The 22,490-nt window shown below is 36.7% G+C and overlaps 1 protein-coding gene across 1 annotated transcript; it reads right to left on the reverse strand.

The window, feature by feature from the left end:
- Positions 1–348: 348 nt before the first annotated feature.
- MED16 (mediator complex subunit 16) lies at positions 349–22,419 on the reverse strand. Its single transcript, XM_068765851.1, has 20 exons — positions 22,243–22,419; positions 21,994–22,171; positions 21,089–21,221; positions 20,022–20,151; positions 19,116–19,267; positions 17,331–17,489; positions 16,795–16,911; positions 15,427–15,494; positions 14,395–14,541; positions 13,534–13,626; positions 11,815–11,938; positions 10,624–10,744; positions 9,488–9,574; positions 8,274–8,424; positions 6,369–6,541; positions 5,318–5,469; positions 4,102–4,202; positions 2,899–2,999; positions 1,762–1,902; positions 349–431 (listed from the first exon to the last, which is right to left on the reverse strand). Exons 1-20 carry the CDS (start codon positions 22,302–22,304, stop codon positions 395–397), a joined length of 2,427 nt encoding a protein of 808 aa, XP_068621952.1. The 5' UTR covers positions 22,305–22,419; the 3' UTR covers positions 349–394.
- Between the last annotated feature and the right edge of the window lie 71 nt (positions 22,420–22,490).

The raw sequence follows: 22,490 nt of genomic DNA on the forward strand, positions 1-22,490 counted from the left end.
AGGATAAGATAAACATTTGTCAAAACTAAAAAGAGGCCTAGACCGTATAGTTATAATATGAATATACAATATTTTTAGTGATTTTGGTGATACCTTATATAACGAAATTGTTAATAAAATGTACATTATAGGATCTTTCTTTTTCTATGGGACAGTAACTTTGAACAGTACGAAGTTTGACAGGCAGAAATTATTTAATTATTAATTGTCAAATAATGTAAAAAATAAAACCATAGAGAAATTTGTACTTATGGTTTTATTTTTAATGCTATTTGACGGTTTAAACACATCTTTAATCACGGAACGTTTATTGAGTCTCTTTTTAAATAAAACAAAATAAATTTTCATCGTGAATTTATTTACAAATCATGCTGTTCTAATTGAACATTACTTCTTATATATTCGAATAAAGAGTCCACTTTCCACCGCATCTGAAACAAAGTAAATTTAATGTAATTAACAATAAACTAATGATATTTACTATATATTTTTTTAGATATTTGTATCTATTTTAATTAGTACGGTTTGCTTTCTTAGCTGAAATAAAATAAATATAACATTATATAATAGAAACAGATAGGAAATCTGCAATGTTATTATACATACAAAAGTGTATTTTTAATTTACTATTTCAACATTATAAGAAATAAGCTAACACCAACTGGGAATGCTGGGAGCTAGTCAAAAACTCAACAGTTGTTCTTTTAAAATGAGATTAACAATTTTTGGTGTACACATTGTGAGTGTAAACATAAAATATATATTTAACAATATACATTTAACTTTACATTTGAAACAAAAAGAAAGGTATGTTGCGGAAATTTAATATATATGTGTACTCTCAAATCCATAAAGGATTTGTTAATTTTTTCAAGACGAAATTTAGAGGTAGTTTGTTTTTTTTTATGGCCCCTGCTATTGGGGGCCTCTCGTACCCCCTATCTTTTGTGGGACAGGGACTTTACGGGCAAATTTAATTATTCACATAATTTTTTATTATTTACTTTCTCTTCTTTCATACTTCACATTGTCTTTGGGTCTATTCTTTCATGCCACAATTCTGCTGTCTTTCCCTTTTGCTCTGTATCACCTTTCATTCTTTCCTCTTTTCTTTTTACATTTTCATAATTACATTGTTATTTTATATCACATTTTTATTACTTAAATTCTATAATTATTTTATATCACAGTACTGTATCTTATTTTGCTCCTTTTTTGTCTTCATTATCTATTTAATTGCAATATTTACGTTTTATTTCTTTCTATAGCATTTTTTACGATTTTTCTGCAGAGGGTGATAAATGACTGTTTGGTGTCTTTTTCGCTTATCAGGGAGGCTATTGACTCCTCCCCGATTTTAACGCCAGACCGGCACTCGAAGTCGAGGTAGTTTATTTTTATTTCTTATATTTATCATGTATTTGTCACTATTTTTATTACATTTTTAAATTTTACTACCCACCGAGCACGTATCGGTATGTTCTTAACGGCGAGATCACCAGTACACGGTTACTGAATGGAGATGAACTATTATCTGTGCACGATTGTTTTAAAAAATCAATCCAAACAGACAGCGGTCATATCACTAATGGCATCCGAATTCAAACCGGCGTTTGAATTTCAAACGAACGCTAATTTGAATCGAGAATGATTTAAATTTTTTAGTGGCCATAATGGCCAGTAACACGAATCGTTCTAAGTGAACGCTACATATGTTTTGTATGGAACCATCAGATATATTAGTGTAAGAGATAGATATACCTGCATGCGAGTAGGAAGCGTGCGTCGTATGCCCGTTGCGTTGCGTTCCGTGCGGGTAGTGCCGCGGGTAGAGCTCGAGCGCCGCAGCGACCGCAGCGCCGCCAGCGAGCTGCACGTCTACCTCCTCCCAGGTACATGTATCTGGTAGATATAATTGGTTATTATCATTTTCAGTACCAACTTTCTTATGACAAAAGGGGAATCCCAGAAGAATATAATTAAAAAAAAATTGGAATCAGATTGAACTCTTATATAATGTCATTCATCAATTTAAAACTATCCGTCTGATCTGCAAGATTCTGTCTATGGAATACCGATAAACTTGCAACTCTTCGCCAATGCTTCAAGTTTCGAAGCTCAGCGTTCACCAAAGCATCTTCACCAATCAGCCTCTTGGCTCGTCGCGTGTGAACTGAACTTTTTAGCGCAATGAATTCGTTTAATCAGTAAAAACCACCCGGCTCCGACGGCATTACTACGGATATATGCTGCCAAGTCATCAGAAATGAGCCTAGTCTTTTCCTGGAAGTACTAAACAAATGCCTCGTACTACATCATTTCCCAACGGTGTGGAAAGAGACCACGGTCACAGTTTTCAGGAAACCAGGGAAGGACATGTACACTACTTCAAAATACTATCGCCCTATTGGCTGCTGCTGAAAAATCTAAGCTCGAACTATTTCGGCTTTATGCCGCAACGGAGCTGTGAAGGCGCCCTCTGTAAACTTATTCACCTCTTCGACAGGAAACTTCGTGAGAAGAAAATTATTACGTTGGTGTTTTTAGATATAGAGGGCGCTACTGACATAGCCTGTTGGCTTAATATGAAGGTTTAATTGGCAGAAGGGAATTGCTCCGTCAACATCAGAAGGTTGATAGAAAGTTACCTCGAACTCCGAAGAGTAACGGTAAGATGTGAACAAGGGATGTGTCCAGGACTCAATAGGTGGGCCCATATTGTGGAATATCATGTTGAATCCACTAGAATAAAGCTTCAAGCTGGTACTTCGCCAATCCATCTCACAGATGGCTAACATAATGTACACAATTTAAACTTTTTTGCTGACAAATGAGTTATAAGTCCCTTTAAAGATTTTAACTGTAATCAATCATCCTGTAGATATAAATTATAGTTACCGAATGGAATCCATTGCTTGTGAGGGAGTACCATCACATTGCGCGTGCGCAGGCGGTTCAGGAACAAATCGCAGCGCCTCGGGCTCCACGTCATATTCCAACTGATGACGAAACAAATAATTATAATAGCACAGTATGAGTATGTGTATGTGTGTGCGCACGTGTGCAAGCGCCTATTACAACTTAAAAATTGACTATAGCCGACACGGTGGATAGGCCACCCCCCATAGAAGCTGGGTGCGGCCGCGTAAGACTGGACAAGTGGCGATATTTGGGGAAGGCCTATATCTTGAGCATCTATCGACTGATATGATGATTATGATGAAGAGAACGTACGGTAATTATACTAATGTGATAAAAAAGTAAAGTTAAATTGTCATGCAAATACGACCAGGGTCACTTAAAAAAAATCAAACATTTGCTGCTTCAAAATTGTCGATTGACGCTTAGATTTCTCGATGATAGGTAGAAGAACGTAAGTAACCATAATTGTCCAACAGAGAGCTTGTCGAAGTGAGCAGACCATAGAGTGCAGCAGAACAGATGGTCACTGCCAACAACAGCCTTGTGGTTCTGGAGTAGAGGGTCATGTACCCAAGAAGAAGCTACATGCAAGCCACTTCCAACCAGTTTTACTGGAAATGTTTAAGAGAGAACTACATAACCGCCGGAGGTGGTTCAGAGAAACCTATACCTGTGATTATTCGCTCTATTGTTCTCTCTTTGATGTTTGTTTTATGGATTTTTGGTAGTCCGTGTACCATGACTTTGGACGTCTAAATAAGAAGCCAAGTGATCAAACATATTACGTTATTTCCTGCTGAGGACTGAGGGTTGTGGGTGAGAGGTAACCTATCTGTTTCTGCTACGGCGTGGTATAATGCTGGGCAAGTGATATTTAGAGCCGTAAGCCAGAATATGGTACTGGGCGTGTGGTGCTGAACTGCAGAAAGAAGGATGTTCAGTCCACTCCTTGGCTACTCGCAGTATACAAGTATTAGCAAAACGCTTAGTGCGGGTGGAAGTAATTTCAACCGTGTACGGATGTCGTGAATCCGTGCGTCTTCTTGTCCGAATGAAAGAAAGGAGATGGAGGAATTATTTGGTGTAATTCCGCTGCACACTCTTCAAAATGCAGTCAGACAATGAAGAGTCTAATACCTGGCTAAAAGCTACTTATGGTGGATAGAAGGTCATACTCACATGAAGAGGCCAGGGTCTCCTGTGGGGTGCTGCAACAGCGCACCGAGGTAGCGTGTCCCAAACCCTCGCTGGCATCTGAGCTGTCAGCGACGCACATTCCTCTACATATAAACAATAGTTAATTATTAATAAAAATACATTAATGTTTTAGTCACTTAATTACGAGCAGACAAATGGATACATATGGATAGAGCAAAAGAACGAACAAGAGAGAGATAGAGAAGTAAGAGAAAGATAGATATAGAAACTTTGCTGAGTCTATTTCTTTCACATACAAGATAAAGTTTATTTGCTATAATAGCACAAAGTAACAATGGTATGCAAATTACAATATAACATAATTGTCTTATATATATTCCATTATTGTCATTATTAAAATATAATTACACTTTAGTGGCTTCAACTTGAGCAACGAATTTTCTGCCTAATGCCTTAACATTTTTCATATATAGGGTGATGGATTATAGGTATGTAGTTTTAAAGAGTTGGAGTGTAGAGTACATATTTAGTTTTAATTAATATATGGTACAATCTATCTAAAATTATTGGTCTTAGAAACAACCAGTAAAATGATAATATAATAAGAAAAAGTGTTTTAAAAATTTAGATTACTATGTATTAATATTAATTATTGTTTAATCATCATCTGTCCCTACAGAAATTATTAAATATATGCATATGTAATATATTATTTACTTATAAATGAGCTATAAATTAAGCCCTTCCAAGCTTTACTTCTTTAAATAATCACCATATATTTTTTTTTATTAGTAGTCCCCGCTATGGGAACCACAAGTGCCGTATCTTTTGGTAGCACAAGGACGTTTTCTTTTTTTTTAATGATTTTTTGCAGTGTTTTTATTTGCGCGCTCTTCTTTCATTCTTCTTGTGACATTTCATTCTTTTACTTGCCTTCTACATCTCCTCTATCTTTCCCTTTAATTCCAATTATTCCTCTTTTTTAATACCTTTTTTTCGTTACAGCATTCCTCAGCTGTTAAAAATTATTAATTCTTTAACTTTTATTTGTTTTTATTATGTATACACCATTTTTTTTACATAACTTGAGGAACTCTGATCCCGTTTCATCTTCCTTAATTAGCGAGGCCATTGAGTTCTCGCAAATCTTCCTGCACCATATATGTTATCCATAATCAAGTTAGGTTAGGTCAAATCCGAAGAAGCTGTAAAAACTGAATTCAGCTGTGGCACTAACCGAGAAGGTCAGGCTTGGGCGCGGCAGCGGTGGCAGCAGCCAGACGTGCCAGCGGCCGGCTGAGAGATTCCCCGCCACGCCCACATGCGCGTGCGCACACAACCAACTTGCGCAGAACTGACAACGCAACGCCGTCAGACCACAACTCGTACCTGTCAACGCAAAATGACTCGTTACATACACAATCATAAATATGTTTGTTTTTATACTATGTAAAGAAAAATTTTAATTTTACATAGTATAAATTTTTTTTTATACTATGTAAAGAACTTATCTTTGATTCGGTCAAGGAGTTTCAAGATAGACACGAGCTCTGAAAATGAAGCCTGTTCGCAAAAAAGTCATTTGCTTTATCAACCTCACTTCTTCTTAGTAACTTAATTCAAAACCTTACTCAGGAGGACCAGGTCGAGAGGTTATTGGTAACAAGTTTTTTCTTCATATACAGGGTGATTGGTCATTTGTGTAAACGTTTTAAAAGGGTAAATGTATCGCACATTTATTAGCAAATGTTTTCAAAGCCTTTAGACCTGCTTCTTTATTTAAGATGAAGACTCTGAAATATAATACATTTTTTTTGTATTGGAATGCAAGTAAGAAAAGGACCAATATTTAGCCAATGTGAATCACACAACTGTCACCGGCACAGAGTGTTTGGCACTAATCGGTGTAACATAACTCCTGAAGATGCCCCGTGGAGGGGTGAAACACGTGTTGAGTAATTTGTCGGTGGCGGTTGTGTGATTCGCATTGTTTGCCGCAAGCGCATTTATCAGCGGGCTGGCGGGCGGTGCACTTTGTTGCACGACTACCACTGCATGTGCGGAAGTGGCTAAATATTGGTCCTTTTCTTACTTAGGATTGACTTCCGCAAGGTAACGCCTGATTCCATTAAATATTGGAATGCAAGACAATGATATCTGGCAGTAAAATCGGCAGGGACAGATAGTAAACAATAATTAATTTTAATTGACAGGAAATTAGCTATACATTCACCACTTTTAACGCTTTTACACCTAAAACCGATCAACTTGTCCATGTTGTATCTCACCCATGTGGCTGGTGCATTTGCGGTGAAGCAGCGACAGCAACGAGTGAAGCAAGCGCCGTAAGCGCTGTGTCGATCGCTCGCTGCAGGGGTCGACGCAAAGCCTGCAGCGATGAAAGCGCTGAAGATGAGCCTTCGCCAAGCGTCTCCGCCTTTGCTTCCAGTGCTAGAAGACTCTGTAATTGAAAGACATTCGTATAAAATATATAACGTCAGATAAATTTTCACTTTTGTGTAGACATGCCTCTAAGAGAGAGAGAAAGAAAGAGGGAGAGAGAGGGAGAGAGAGAGAGAGTAAGAGAATGTGCGTCTGTTTGAAGAATAGAAAGAAGGGGGTAAGAGAGAAAATAAGAACTTTAATCCCCCTGCGGGTGCAGTACTATTTTTTTTTATTTCACCTGCTTATTCCCTCTTACCATAAATCTAGATTTCTTTTCTTACGTGACTCACATGATAAGTTGCTTACACAATTGGAGAACTCGATATTGACTATGCCTGCTCATTCTACTATGTTTATGGGGAAATATTTCACTGTTATCACTGTTATATTATGGAATAAGTTACCACAACAAATAAGATGCGCTAAATCGCTGTCGGCATTTAAAAAAAAGGTTAAAAGAGCGGTTCCTTGGCCTTTCAAATATGATATTTTGTAGTATCTCATACTTATTCGTATCAATGTTATACCTTTTCCACGTAAATACACATACACACATATACCAATTGACCACAAAAGAGTCTCTAATTTTATGGAGAAAAGAGAAAGGTATACTTATCTCTATTTCTACTATTAACTCTAAATTTATTAAAAAAATTAAAAAAGAATATTTAATTGATAAAAATCTTTGACAGTTATATAGCTCGATTATTTTAATTTCATTTAGGCTATATTTAATAAAGTGTATATGCATGAATCTGTACTGTTAAACTTTACTAAAAGGTGTGTTCTTGTGGAGTTTCTTCCTGCTTCTTCTCCACAACTATAAAACCTTGCGAAGCGGAGAAAAAGTCAAAAATAAAGTAGATAAAAAAATAATAAGTTGACGATAAGAATTCTGTTAGAGGTTACCATGTTGAATAAACGTGTTTTATCTTTTTATTATGTTATATGTACATAGATAATAATGACATTTATGTTTATTGGCCAGCGCTTGATCTGTGTAAACCAGTGATTCCCAAAGTGGTCTATATCGACCCCTAGGAGTCTATGACAACCTGCAAGGGGTCTACGTCAGCGAAAAAAATTTTGGAGGTCCATGAAATGAAAATGGGGGTCCACGATAGTGGATCTCAACATATACACAGATAGTACCTATTTACTTACATCATACTATCTTATAATATCAAAACATTTACATTATTTATAAAAGTACCTATGAAGTAAAAAATTATTAATATGTTACGTATATTTTACATAACAGATAATAAATTTTATTTTGAGTAGTTTTAATTTAAATTCAATTAATAAATGTGTAAATTAACATGTGTTTTTACTTTAAGTTTTTAACACTAAACTTCACTACAGTTAGAAATTTACAGGAAATCAATATCAGGTAAGTAGGGGGTCTACACAACACGGAAAAACATGGCAAGGGGTCTACGACACAAAAAAGTTTGGGAAACTCTGGTGTAAACGAATAAAATAAATGAATACGAAGCTGGTAATTTAATTATAATTTTACAAAACTAGGTATAAGTAAAATAATTTGTTACAATAGACTGACTGAATAAACGAATAAACGAACATGCTAAACTGCATCGTGACACAAACTGTCAATATTAAAAATATTAAAACAAAAAGTGTAAAGAGGTTTTAAATGATTAAGTCAGTCGCCAACAATATGAGTCTCTAAATCTCATACTATAGATTGAGATGAGTGAGAGTGAGATAGAGAGAGTAGATAGTACCTTCTCGTGGTCATGATCATCGAGCAGTGCGGCCAGTGGAGCATCAGGTTTGTCATCAGCGCGAAGGGCAGCCACGCACGCAGCCCACGCAGCCTGTGCCAGCTGCAACGAACACAGTGCCGCCGCACTGCTGCAAGCTCCGCTCACCAGGCTGTACCCATCACACAACGATCACATCACTATTCATTTATCACCCATTATTCATCGTGTTGGACTATATTTCACACCCTCGTCATATACAAGATGATAAGTTATTAGCGTTAAAGTTTTAAACAGGTCATTTGTCAGCAATAACGTTTAATTCACTTTTTACAATACTTGTACTTATATTTCCAATCACCCTGTATAAAGATTACTTTGAAATAAAAAATGAAGGTAACATTAATTATAAGTTTTTTTGCCAATAAAGTGCGATTGCAGGACATACAGTTAACATTAATTAATTGTAATATATTTTAATTTTAATTATGCCAATTTTGATAAAGATTTTTGTATGTTACCATGAAGTTAACTAATATTTTAAAAAAATTATTGATTTTTGGACATGGTTTACTATACATTAATTGGCAGCTAATATACTATACACACACCCTGTATAGTATGTTATATGTTTTATATTTTCTATCTAGCAACAACTCTAGGTTAATTAGTAGATAATACCCATAATTCATAACGTCGAGGAATATATATATACATAACAAAAAGGAATGGAAGAGAACGAGAAGGACAATAGAAGAATGAATGAAAGATTGAAAAGTACAAAAGAGCGAGAAAATAACAAAAAAAATTGTGGAAAAAATATTGTAAATAATATCTCTGCTTAGACATGGCAGGGAATACGAGATGTCCTCAAAAAATGGGGACCCAAAAAAAAAGTTTACCATCGTTATCCATTTTAATGGAGACTATTTGGTACATAGCTAATAGATTCAGGCGTTGCCTCGCAGAAGTCCATCCTAAGAAAGGTACTAATATATAGCTACTTCCGCTATGCAGCAGTAGTCGTGCAATGAAGTGCACCGACCGCCAGCCCGCTGATAAATGCGCGTGCGGCAAAACGTTAATCTACTCTACACGTGTTTCAACCCTCCACGGAGCATCGATCTAACATTTCCTGAGGATGCCCCGTGGCACGACTATTGCTGCATAGCAGTAGTAGCTATATATAAGTCCCTTTCTTAGTTATTTCGTCAGAGTCAATAATTGTTACTCACCTGCACAGAGCTATCCTTAGCTTCAAACAGCTGTGGTAGTAATACTGCTGGAATGATGGCGGCTGCCGTTGAAAATTCTCTGTCAATCTGTGATCAGAGGAAAATAAAAAAAATACAGCGTATTAGTCCATGACGGTACTTTGAAAAAATACGTGAGGGTACTTCAAAATTTTTATAAATATTGCGACGAATGACAAGCTATTTTGCATTACCCACATAATGCGCTTTGGAGAAAGATACAAAGTTAACATATAAAGTGTCAGAGTAAGCATCTGTCAATGCCATTTCAGCTTTAAGACGTCCACAGCTGGACATAAGACTCCAGAAATTTCCAGTAACGAAAATTCAAAATTTACCTGCGCCTTTGAATAGACGATTATTATAATACTATACGTAATAAGCTACCCACTGGTTTGGAAGACAGTTTTGAGAAGTGCTGTCTGGGAACACAACAGTTGCTCTTAACAAATATAGATTTATAAAGAGTCCGCGACAAAAATTAACTTCCTGAGTGAACACCAACAACATTTTATTCAACACATTAATGTTAGTATAATATTATTAAATAGAATTATATACTTTATATTTTTAATATTGTTTAATGGAATCAGGCGGTACCTTGCGGAAGTCCATTTTAAGTAAGAAAAGTACCAATATTTAGCCACTTCCACACATGCAGTGGTAGTCGTGCAACAAAGTGCACCGCCCGCCAGCCCGCTGACATATGCGCATGCGGCAAACAATGCGAACTACACAACTGCCACCGTCAAATCACTCGACACGTGTTTCACCCCTCCACGGGGCATCTTCAGGAGTTATGTTACACTGATTAGTGCCAAAAACAGAGTCAGCAGAATTACTCTGCGCTTGGCATTAATCGGTGTAATATGTAATATTAGGTTCATGTCAGATATTATAACTTGTAACATGAATGATTTATTTAATTTTTATTAACGAAAACCTAGGAGTATATAATTTATATTTATTTATAGTATTAACACCGTGTTTTACCTGTTTCACCTGTTTTATTTTTTGAATAATTTTAGATATTTCTGCGGTTTGTAAGACCTGCGCTGCCATATAAGAGTGACTGACTTAAATATAATTTTAACTTAATTGACCACCTTCAAGCTCACCTTTCATATACAGCCTCCACTATGTTCGGTTTTAAGGTCATCAGGAGGTCCAAGCAGTCGTAGCCCGACACCATCGCATACTCGAGGAGCATTGCCGTGTGTTGAACAGATAGTGGTGTTGCTATATAAAAGACGATCATTAAGTAAAAAAAGTCATTTAATAACATACTGTATGATTCTAATAAACCTACGTAATTTTTTTTAATATAGTTGTAATGGAATTGGCGTATGTCTTCCATTTCATCTCTGATGAAAAGTGTAAATAAAGACGAATCTGGTACAGCACATCCAAAAGAAACCTGTACACTCTACTCTTAACTCTTAATAGCCTGATTTACGAAAGTGATTTTTTTTTAATATTACTGTGTTTGCTTGAGGGTCTAGATGAAGGGAAAAATAGATTTTTTTTTATTTCGCTGGAAAGAATATTATACAACAGTTAAATACGTACAGGCAACCTATAAAAAAAACTAATAGTAATGTGAACATTCGATTTAAAAGATTGGTATCAAAGTTGAAACTCTAGGCTATTAAGGGTTAAAGGTTCCAGAGTTCAACTTATCAGGAAAAATAGACACAGGCAGGTCATTCCAAATCTTGGCGACTCTCACTAATAACGAGCTGTCAAACCGTTTAGTTCGAATTTTGGGTAAGTCAACATTGTATGAATGAAACTTTTGCCTGCGCCTAGTTGTCCGATAAAGGAATGGAGATGGCTCAATCAGTTCGAAAAGAGCCTTCGAGCACTCTCCAAAGTGTATTCTATAAAAACCGATAAGCTTGGCAACTGGAAGACGACGACGTAATAATAAAATTTATGTTATATAGAGAAGTAAACATTTACGCAAGCAAACAATTAATCTCTTACAAACGTCAAATTAAAAACGTCATCCGCCATCTTGTGGTAGTTCATACAATGATCATGAAGGAACATCTATGGTCACCCATTTAAAGTAAATTCTCTAATATTCGACATGAATTTTGTGAGGACGCTAATATACAATATACTCACAAATTTGTATGGTAATTGTATGGTCCTGTTCATACGTTAAGTTACAAAACGAAATTTTTTCACATTCCATTATTCACCCTAAATTGAGGGGTTACCTTATGTGGTCGCTCATACAAAGTAAACTAATTAATAACCATCATAAACTGAGTTTACCGTGGTCACTCATATAGTAAGCTTACGTATGTCGACTGCCGGCTGTGGTAGCTTGTAGACGTGCAGCTGCGAGTGCGTGTCGATTGCAACCAGCAAAGCGCCCAGCTGTGATATCTCCACGCAAGAAACCGTCGCACCGCGCCCACCACTCTATATGCACACACATTACTAAGTGATGATATTGTTGCAAAGCACGAGTTACATCTGTTATGAACCTCAGGACCTTCAGAACAATAAACACTTAACCCTAGGATCAAAAACATGCGCGACCTTGAAGTTGTACATAATTTTTTGTGTACGGTTCTCGTAAATTCTAACAGAGTACTAGAACCTTATCCGTACTCCCCATGTAGACAGTTACTTTTGTTATTATTGTTTTTCGAGTTATAAGATTCAAATCTACGATCAGTGATACAAAGTGACTATTCGGCAAGTTATTGGACAGTGATTTGGAAGCGTAGTTTGGACTAAACGAAATTATACTTTGTGTTAAAGTAGGGTGACCATTTGATTTGTGAATAAAGAACTCCTTGTGAACCAGTGGTGTTTTTATTCCGAGTAGAACCCACAGTACGTAACAATATACAGGACTCTGGCGTGGGATTCCCTTGTCTGATGCGTGGCTGACGATGACGTAATGCTCAACAGCTCCTGGTGCTTGCATTCAACGTATCCCAAATTATCTAATAATTAGTGAACATATTCTAAAACATATACTACATAGTATACTAACAAATTGTTGATAATATATTTATGAGACCTTATGTAACAATATATTTATTTTTTTCAGCAACCAAATTGTAATTGTTTAAACGTGTTACATACGCACAATATAAGGAATGTGCTTATGTAGCATCAATGTACCATGCATCTCGATCCCAAGATTCAAGGAATGGGAACTAAATGCTGACTCAGCGCTATGTGACCAGAAGCATTGTTACAAGGAATAGTTATTGAAGCCACTTTTGTGAATGTGGACCTACAATTTTACTAAAAATTTATCCCGTCTCACCGGAGAAGTTCCATTTTTGCATATATTTTACGTAACTCTCTTATTCGAGAATTGTACAAATTTATCTGCGGAACGACTAAATCTAAAACACGACTATCAAAATATAAATCCATCATCCTACTAATAGTCAGGGCATCACCGAGTTCAATAGTTGCACCAGGAATATTTAAATAATTCTGTTAGTTTGGTGTAACATCAAGTTCGTTCTATTCTTCTTTCAAATCGTCGTCACTATCTGATGCTGTAACATTTTTTATATTTTAGCGGCCTGATATAAGAGTCGCTCTCTTCTGACGCAGTATCATTTTCAAAGTCACCTCAATTCGATTTATAATCACTCGAACAATCAGAAAAAGCATCTGCATATAATTCGTTAAATGATTCTTTATTACATTCCGTTATCATTTCTTTTTTTTTTTACAACATTTGATTTTGCGGCTGTTATAAGCGAGAGAAACGGCTTGTATTTACACTATATACTGACCACTTATACTGACCAACAATTGCATTGCATGGTCGTCAACAGTGACGACAAAAAAAACATATGACGAGTTTACTCGTGGCAGATCAGCAATGTTCGGCTATAAAATACGAGATAACTCGTCATCGGCCAACCAATGTTTTGTCACTTGGAAAAAAGGAGATATTCTATCTGATACAAACATACGCTTATTTATGATACTGCGGATATATTAATACTAGTTTATTTTGTATTTATAATTAGCTTACGTACCGAAAGTTGTCCACCAGCGCCATATTTGGGTTTCTTAGGCGGCGTTGCAGCACCAGTTTCCGCCACCAGAGAACCAACGGCACGGGAGCATACCTTCACACGGAAAAAAAATAAACTCAACTAATATATATAATTAACCAAAGTTTTAATGGATGTCTTAGGCTCTGTGTTTGGCACTAATCGGTGTAACATAACTCCTGAAGATGCCCCGTGGAGGTGTGAAACACGTGTTGAGTAATTTGGCGATGGCGGTTGTGTGATTCGCATTGTTTGCCGCATACGCATTTATCAGCGGGTTGGCGGGCGGTGCATTTTGTTGCACGACTACCACTGCTAAATATTGGTCCTTTTCTTACTTAGGATGGACTTCCGCAAAATAACGCCTGATTCCATTAAATGTCTTATACTCCTTTAATTCAATTTAATCATTCATCACCTCTGCTATAGGATGTCCACTATTGGACAAAGGCCTCTCCCTATAGATTTCTAATATGACCGGCCTTTGTGGCATTTATTTCAATAGTTTTTTCAATTTATTTTTTTAATTTTATGAGCATACTCTACTTCAATCCTTTTCTTTTATTCTTCACCTTATCTTACATTAACAAACACTCAGAACTGCTTCCATCACCATGCGATGTCTCTTGCGTTGTTCAGTTGATTTTATTCAAAAGGACATCGGATATTTACAGTACTGCAAACAGCTTTTTTGTTAAAGAGAAGTATAAGAAATACATAGAAATAGAAAGAATATCATCTATTGCTTAGCTTGCACATTATACTGCAAAAGGCTGTCTGCTGTATTTATAACTATGTTAAAAATAGTATAATACGATAAAAAAAATTAAACGAATTACTCACATAGTGATGATTATCTCTAGACAGCAGATGAAGCGCTCGCGGTGTTGCCAGCACCACGTGTGGAGTACCAATAGGCAGTCGCACGCTGCCCACGTGAACTGCACCTTCGCTACCTTCTACCTGCCAAACAGCTGTCTGCTGCCACACCTGGAAAGAAATATAAACTGTATTTATATCGCTCAGGAATTTCACATTATCATATCAGCTGATAAACGCCCAGTTGAAAGCATAGGTTTCCCCAAAAAATCGTCATGGGGTCTCTGGGAGCTCATGATTGCTACTCTAGAACCTTCCAGCTCCAACGGCCGTCACGTCACGGTTTGTTTTACCGAGTAGTCACATGCCAGTAGCTGGGGTACTGGTTACCCATGATGAAGCTAAGAGTTGTGTAAGAGTAAAAGTTAAGTCCACCAGAGTCGAGCAGGTAGACTGGAAAACTAAGATGGATGCGTTGTCTCCGCTTCCGCAGGGAAGGAGTCGTAGAGGGAGAGGAGTCGCTCTGTCTCTCTCTCTTTCTGTTTGAAGTTTACGCGCGTTAAAATTTGTTAGACAACAGAGCGTAAAAATAAACCAGTTCACTGAATATGTTCGCAGATAGGCTGTATAGTGTAATGAATGTGCATATGATAGCATATGCGAAACGAGGACTAGTCCATCAGAGGGTGTGGATTTTCTGAACATCGTCGATGGTATGCGGGCGTGGAAGCTGGTGTCGTTTGTGCGTGAGTTGTGAATCTGAATGTGAAACACCCCAGAAGAGAGAGAGCAATACGCCTTCTCTCTCTTTTTTAGTGACCAGAAGGAATTCCTCCGATTAGACAAGATACCCCGCCCTCTGGGTAAAATCAAAGGTTATGCGTGGTTCCTAACCATAAAAACCTCTGCCGTCATTAGGAGCTACAACTCCTCTAACCTGTATACAGGATGTCACGTTTAAAAGAATTAATTAGAGTTACCTTTTATTCCAAACCTAAGAAATATGCATATAAAGAATGAAAGCAATTGAAATTGTTTAAAAAAAATATATCTTACCACAGTATTAAAACAGTCGGTGGGTGCTTTTGGACCTCCACCAGGTGTCGTGTTTCCTTGTACTGGACCTTGAAAATAATGAAATGAAAAATGAATTATAATTGTTGCTGTATATACAGGGTCATTGGTTATTGGTGTAGAAACTTTAAAGGGGGTGAATGTATAGCTCATTTGCTATCTATCAATGTATGGTAAACCTTATCCAAAAATGTCGTAATGACAATATAATAAGAAAAAAAAAATTTTTTAAAATGTGATATCCTGCATATTAAAATTGAATATTGTTTATCTCTTTGTGCCTTAATTTGTACTGCTAGAAGTAATGGACCTGTTGTATTTCAATGTCGACTATTTAATGGAATCAGGCGTTACCTTGCGGAAGTCCATCCTAAGTAAGAAAAGGACCAATACTTAGCCACTTCCGCACATGCAGTGGTAGTCGTGCAACAAAGTGCACCGCCCGATGATGATGAGTCCTCTGTGTTTGGCACTAATCGGTGTAACATAACTCCTGAAGATGCCCCGTGGAGGGGTGAAACACGTTTTGATTGATTTGGCGGTGGCAGTTGTGTGAATCACATTGTTTGTCGCATACGCATTTATCAGCGGGCTGGCGGGCGGTGCACTTTGTTGCACAACTACTACTGCATGTGTGAAAGTGGCTAAATATTGGTCCTTATTTTACTTTTAATGTGACATTTATTCTTATATATATTTATGTATATATATTAATTCATACAGGATGATTGAAAAAAGTGTAAAAGCTTCAAAAGTTATTGCTTACAAATGAGTTATACATTCAAACCAATAATCTTCCATCCTGTACAAGCGTAATTTTTTTTGTGTTGTAAATTTAATACTTAATTATATGGTAATTTTTTTGGATTTGATGTTGTCGAATTGTGTATTCTGCGCCAAGACGCACACGAGATGTTTAGGAACAGACGGTTTGACTTTTGTCTGCCACCACCTCCAGCTCATTTGTAATTTATTGATAACCAGAGCGGTCTATAGCGACCCGTTGGGTTTAAAACCAGTTTATAAGGGGTCAATAATGTCTAACAGAGACTCAAGATCTTATATAAACACTGAACACAGCATCAAGTGTTCCAACTTGTTATAACATTGAATAATATTATAGTGTTCATTGTTGTACATTTTAAAAAACTATCCAATTTAGAATTTTTCAGTTTTTTTTTAATTATTTCCTATTAAATTACTGTAAACTTTATAACATAAATTAAAAATCCAATTTTAGTCAATTATCCAAGCCTAAAGTTTTTAAATTGGCCAGCATTTTGAATCATTGGGACAATAGAGATAAGATATTTAAACGACGTATAATACATAAAGCCTATGTATAAATACCTTTGCAGAGTAACTTATGCACTGGATACGATCGCTCCGCCAACTTCCACAGCGTAAGAGTGGTTCCGGCGATAAGCAGGGAGTCCGTGTCTTCGCGGAGACACCAGGATATAGATACTGAAGCAAAAAGAAAATGGTTACAGGCATTCCAAACGAGAACATCTCCAGCGATAAGAAGAGAGTGCTATCAATAAAATGACTTTAATGGTTCTGGCTAGCTGGTAGACGTCGAGCAGATAGACCCCCCCCACTAGATGGACTGGCGACATAGTTAAAGTCACGTGAAGTCGTTGGACGCGGGAAGTAAGACCGGTCATCGTGGCGATCTTTGGGGGAGGCCTATGCCTTGCAGTGGGCGTCCATCGGCTGATATGATGAATACGATAAATATTAATTTTAGTGGAAGCGCAAAGAAATAAAGTTATATCTACGGCGAGGGGGAGGAAGGAGAGGAGGTGTCGATCTCGCAGAGGGCGTCCTAAAGCTGAAATGATAATGATGAGAGGACTTTGTTGACATGGAGAAGTGGAACTTACCAGGTTCGTGATCCAGCAGATAGACGGTTGGCAACGGTTGCAGAGTGATCTGAACGGGGGCTGTTCTAGCGCCTCCAGCTCGTGCCAGCGAGCAAGCCGCACAGCGCACGCCGCGTCGTCCGGCGCGTCTCCATGCTGCTGCTATCAGGATACTGCCATCTATTCGTCAATATAGGTAACAATACAGTAAAAGCTCCCAATTCGCGCTTCCTTTATTCGCGAATTAAAAAATACCAAATTCTTATGTTAGCGGTTAAAAATTTCTTTCTTCGAGAATCTAATAAGTACACATATAACTATGAAAGGATTCCAAAGGATATCCAACCCAATATCCTTTGTAAATGTCGTCAAATGGACTAATAAAAATAGTAAAATAGTGTGGCCTGCTGTGACTGCAGCCAATGACGAAGAATCTGTGCAAGTTCAAACTTTGACAGCAATCATAGCAGAAATCGTGAATGGAACGAGATGGGCACGAACAGAATAGAATCAAGTGACATTCGGGAATTGCTTGAATAACAACATGAAGAATTGAATGAAACCGACTCGGAGGAAATGTTTAATTCACAGCCCGTCCAAGAAGAGGCTTCAACAAGCACTGCAAACGTGACATTTAATTTAAATAATCTTAGGGAACGTTTAAGAATGGTAAATGAGCTTTACGATTTCTTTATGAAAATTGATACGTCTATGAAACGCAGTCTTATTTTTAAAAGGCAAATTGCCAATGCGACTGCTGCGTGTCTGAATTGAAGGTGCTATTATAAACTGTCAAGCATGAGAAAACTATAATATTCTTTTTAGCGACTTAGTTAAGCTAGCAGCGCAGGACAGGTCATCGTGGCGATCCTGGTGGTAGAAGACCTATGCCCTGCAGTGGGCGTCTATCGTTTGAAATGTATTGCATTATTATTAACGCGCTCTCCATGGCATGACCTGACCAAAAAGTCTCCTGGAAGGTACTTCGGACTTTCAATAAGTGTTAAGAATACTGACTCAAAGATGTCCGAAATGGCCGAACGTCGACTTTGTAGGTTGCTACTGTTTTTTATTGCCACCGTTTTTAAGGGTCTCTTGTACACCCCTAGCTTAATGTATGAAAGGGACTTTCACATCAATAAAATTTTCACGTGTCTTTTATTTTCTTTCTTCTTCCAGTTTTCTCGTAGTTCATTCACTCTTCTAACATATGACACATAACCTAACATTCTCATTCATTCTAATTTTCCATATTTGCATTGTCTTTCAACCTCTTAATAATCACAGTTTAGGTTTATCCGTAACAATGTATCACAGTCTATTATTATTTTATTAGAGGTTAAGTTATATATTTGTATTACAGATGTATATTTATTACAGTTTATAGTTTTTTTGCTTTATTTAAATATATTTATTTTATTACCTTATTCTGTTACTTTTATTGTTCTTCTATGATTTTATTCTTCTTTAAATTGCTTATCGGACTCTATTTTAATTTTTGATTATATATTTTATTCCTCAAGAATACGTTCTTGATCCTGCTGCAGTAAATGAGGTCAGTTGCTCCTACTCCTTCATCTTTTATGATGGTGACTTTCCTCTCGTTCGATCTTACTTCCTAACCGGTATTCCAATTCGTATCTAAGTCCTCAGAATGCGAGACAGCAGGCTATGGTAAGCAGGTGAGGTTGCAACTGCCTAGTTAATATTACTATCACTATGGAAAATATGCAGTAATGCACCAAAAGTTATGGGTAATTTTTCCAATGTTTAAAAATACCTGTTCAAAAAAATATATATATATACTTTTGTGTGTGAAGGAAGCGGCAGCTATGTGGTCCCTGGGCGCACGCAGACATTCAGAGGCGACTAGGGCTTGGGTGGAGTCCGGCGCTGGAGTCACAGCACCGACAAGTCCGGTGCCTGTTATCAAACAGACACCTTCACACGCCGCCCCCCTTCCGAGGAAGAATAAATGAAGATGTTTTATTTGAAATACATTACGCAGAATTATTGGCACCATTCATATTTCGGTCTGCCGTATAGGCATTCTTTGTCAGAAAACCTATGGCAGTGCAGAGATAACAAGTACAAAGGTTTGCATTCAGATCAAATCTTCATAGGATCTTTCACATCTCTTTTCTTAGATGCCTTGCATATCAAACAAAACTGGGGGAGACATATATGATATCGATGATACAAAACCTATGCAATAAACAAAACTATTTCATTATATATACAAGAAGATACCTCTAGATTAGTAGTAAAAATTTTCACAAAATTATTTATTTATTCAAAAACCAGCGCAAACTTATTTATCAATTAATATTTTTAGTATGTCAGTAGATTACTATAAGCTACTTCATATAGAGGCTTGGCGATCGTTGCAACATATTGAGTGCTACCGAAACCACTGTACCGCGCCTTAGGAATACGCGGTGAAGGGGTGGTCGAGGAAAACAGAGAACGAGTGAAGCCACTGAGAGCTTTGACGGATCAACGGAACAGGGCGGGCGATACTCGCCCTCTCCCCGTCTCGCCGCTCGCATGCCTAAGACGCAGTACAGCGGTTTTGGTAATATTTATAAATACTATTTCATTGACTATAATTTTATTTACACTAATATATTTTTTTGTATATTTCGACTGTACCAAAACTTTGTAAAAATTACTTGCAAATGTACATATCTGTTTTAATTTTTCTTCACTTACCCAAAACCTTTCAGGGTTGGTACAGAGCGCAGCATCTGTATTCTGTCGGTTATTGGTGCATCTGGTTTCTTCTCTATTGCTATCACTCTTCGTCCGTTGTGAAAGAATACTGCTTTTATTATATGTTCACCTAGAGACAGAATATTTACTTTGTCAAGAACTATATCAATTGGTTCATTCAATACCATAGAAAAGAGAATTACAATGAGGAACCTTATAATAGCAACTTTCAACTTAAAGCTATGACAATTCCAAAAATGCCCTAATCTGAAGCCCGAACTTCCTTGGACAAGTTTTATTTGGTCACTAAAAATAACTTCAACACAGGCATAGAGCAATTTGTTTCCAAAAACAGATGTATTATATTCAGGAAAGAGAAGAATAGAGTGGTGTGCTTAAAAGAAAACACCAACTATTCTTTTTTATAACCTTTTTTTGGCTAATTGATGATTAATTTAAAATGAGGGTATAATTAACAAGAGAATTGCACTGAGGAAGTAAATTGGCAAATAGCTACACTGCTATCATAAAATAATTTTTTGTATGCTTATCGACAAAGAGTCTGGTGATTAAAGGTGGATGTTCTGTGTCAAGTATATCAGGATAGCTTCCAGCGAAGCCACTCCCTTTTCACACAAACCTACATCTGTTCATACAGCTTCTTTTGCCGATATAAGGCTATGGGCAACTAAATGATTAGGATGGTTTGCAAGCCGTCATTGGTAGGACAACCAATGCTCTGATCTCTTTTTTTTTCTTATGGGTAGGTGCTTCAAGACCTTTTTGGTAACATTAATAATGAAACTGAAGGTCACAAAAGAAAGCTTTTTGCGTAAGAAGACATGACCTGCAGCTTATTTGCATTTCTTATCTATGCTGCTAGCTGGGTGAGAAGTGACACAGCTAGATCAGCAGAAGTCAGAGTGAAGCGCTAAGATTAAATCAAATATATCAGTGCCTCCATATCAAACAGTCTATATGATTTTTATAAACTATTTAAGATGCCAACAAAATGTTATATATTTATAAAATTTATGTATTATATTAAATAGAAGTAAAAATGATACCTGGGAAATTAGCTGTGTAAATGCATGTCCAAACGCTGAGCAGATAATCCCTCTGTGCATAAACCGACACTTCACCAACAGTTGTAGCCACTAACAGATATTTCCCTTCTCCGTCCCATTCCAGAGCTGATACCTGAACACCAAAATATATTTTTAAGATAATTAAATTTCTCTTTAATGGTAAAGATCATGGAATATGTATATGTCAATCAAGGAAAGAAGATTCATCATACCATTATAAAGTGAGGATAATGTAAGAGGCAGGACAGACAGTTTGTTGAACAAGACTAACCTAACTACAGGGTACATCCAAGTTATGTTCATCTCCTGAGGAATGTGAGTAGCAAAACAGGAGAGGCACACAAATGTAAAGCCATCTAATCCAAAATATCTCATGTCTTGTGAGTGAGACCTTTCTTCATCTTACTGCTTACATATCTCTAGTGTTGACAGGTAGGGTGCAATAATTGATAACTATAATCATTTTTTTATAAATTAAAAAGCAAGTCTAATATATCTTCCTCTAATGCAGCTAGCTCTAACATACATATAATAATAATTAAATTTTCTTAATTTTATTGATCAAACAACAGCAATAATGTCCAATAAGACAAGTAAACAAGAATCATTAACAGCATGCAATGTAGCATATTGACATTACTTATAACTTTTACTCACTAAAATTGTGTTACAGAAAAATATTTTAATTATTGTATATAATAACACTTGCTAAAAACACTAGAGTATGTCTCATTAGCCAACTAATTTCATGTAGAATGGCGTATATAAACCCTACAACTATCTGCTTTTATAATGAATTCATATGTATCAGTTTAACAATTTAGCTTTGTTGAGCATGTATAGGAGTCAAGAAACTTCAAGCAAAGCTAATGTATAGGACTTACGGGATGGACTGTGCTGACGACTTTATGGCTTTCCCACGGGGTGTCCAGATCACACACATACACGTGCCCACCCCAAGTATCACCATCAGTGTCTGACAACTCGGTCAAAGACGAAAATGCAATTATATTACATGTGGATATCGTACATATCGGCCTGACCAACTCCGGGTCTATGTTACTGAAACATTTCAAATTTATGAAACTCTGCGACAAATTGTAAACATTTAAGATTTTGTATTAAAGTCATACTTCTCAAAATGCGGCGGCTCGCATTTTAAAGGCTTACGTCTCATTGAGTAAATGAGTTCCATTTTAATTAAACTATACACTCAAAAAAACATGTTATTCTTATTTTAATTAATACTCGAAGCAAACACAGTTTGTTGTGAATTATTAAAAGTGATGTGATGTGATGCCAGCCTTGACACTTTCTTATGTCAGTGTCATACTATGAATGTCAGGATTACACCAAAAATATTTACTGTTCGTAGTTCTTT

This window comes from Battus philenor, unplaced genomic scaffold (assembly GCF_028537555.1).
Source record: "Battus philenor isolate CCGP_79_NKW_IND1 unplaced genomic scaffold, ilBatPhil1.0.hap1 SCAF_20, whole genome shotgun sequence".
Taxonomy (NCBI): Eukaryota; Metazoa; Arthropoda; class Insecta; order Lepidoptera; family Papilionidae; genus Battus; species Battus philenor.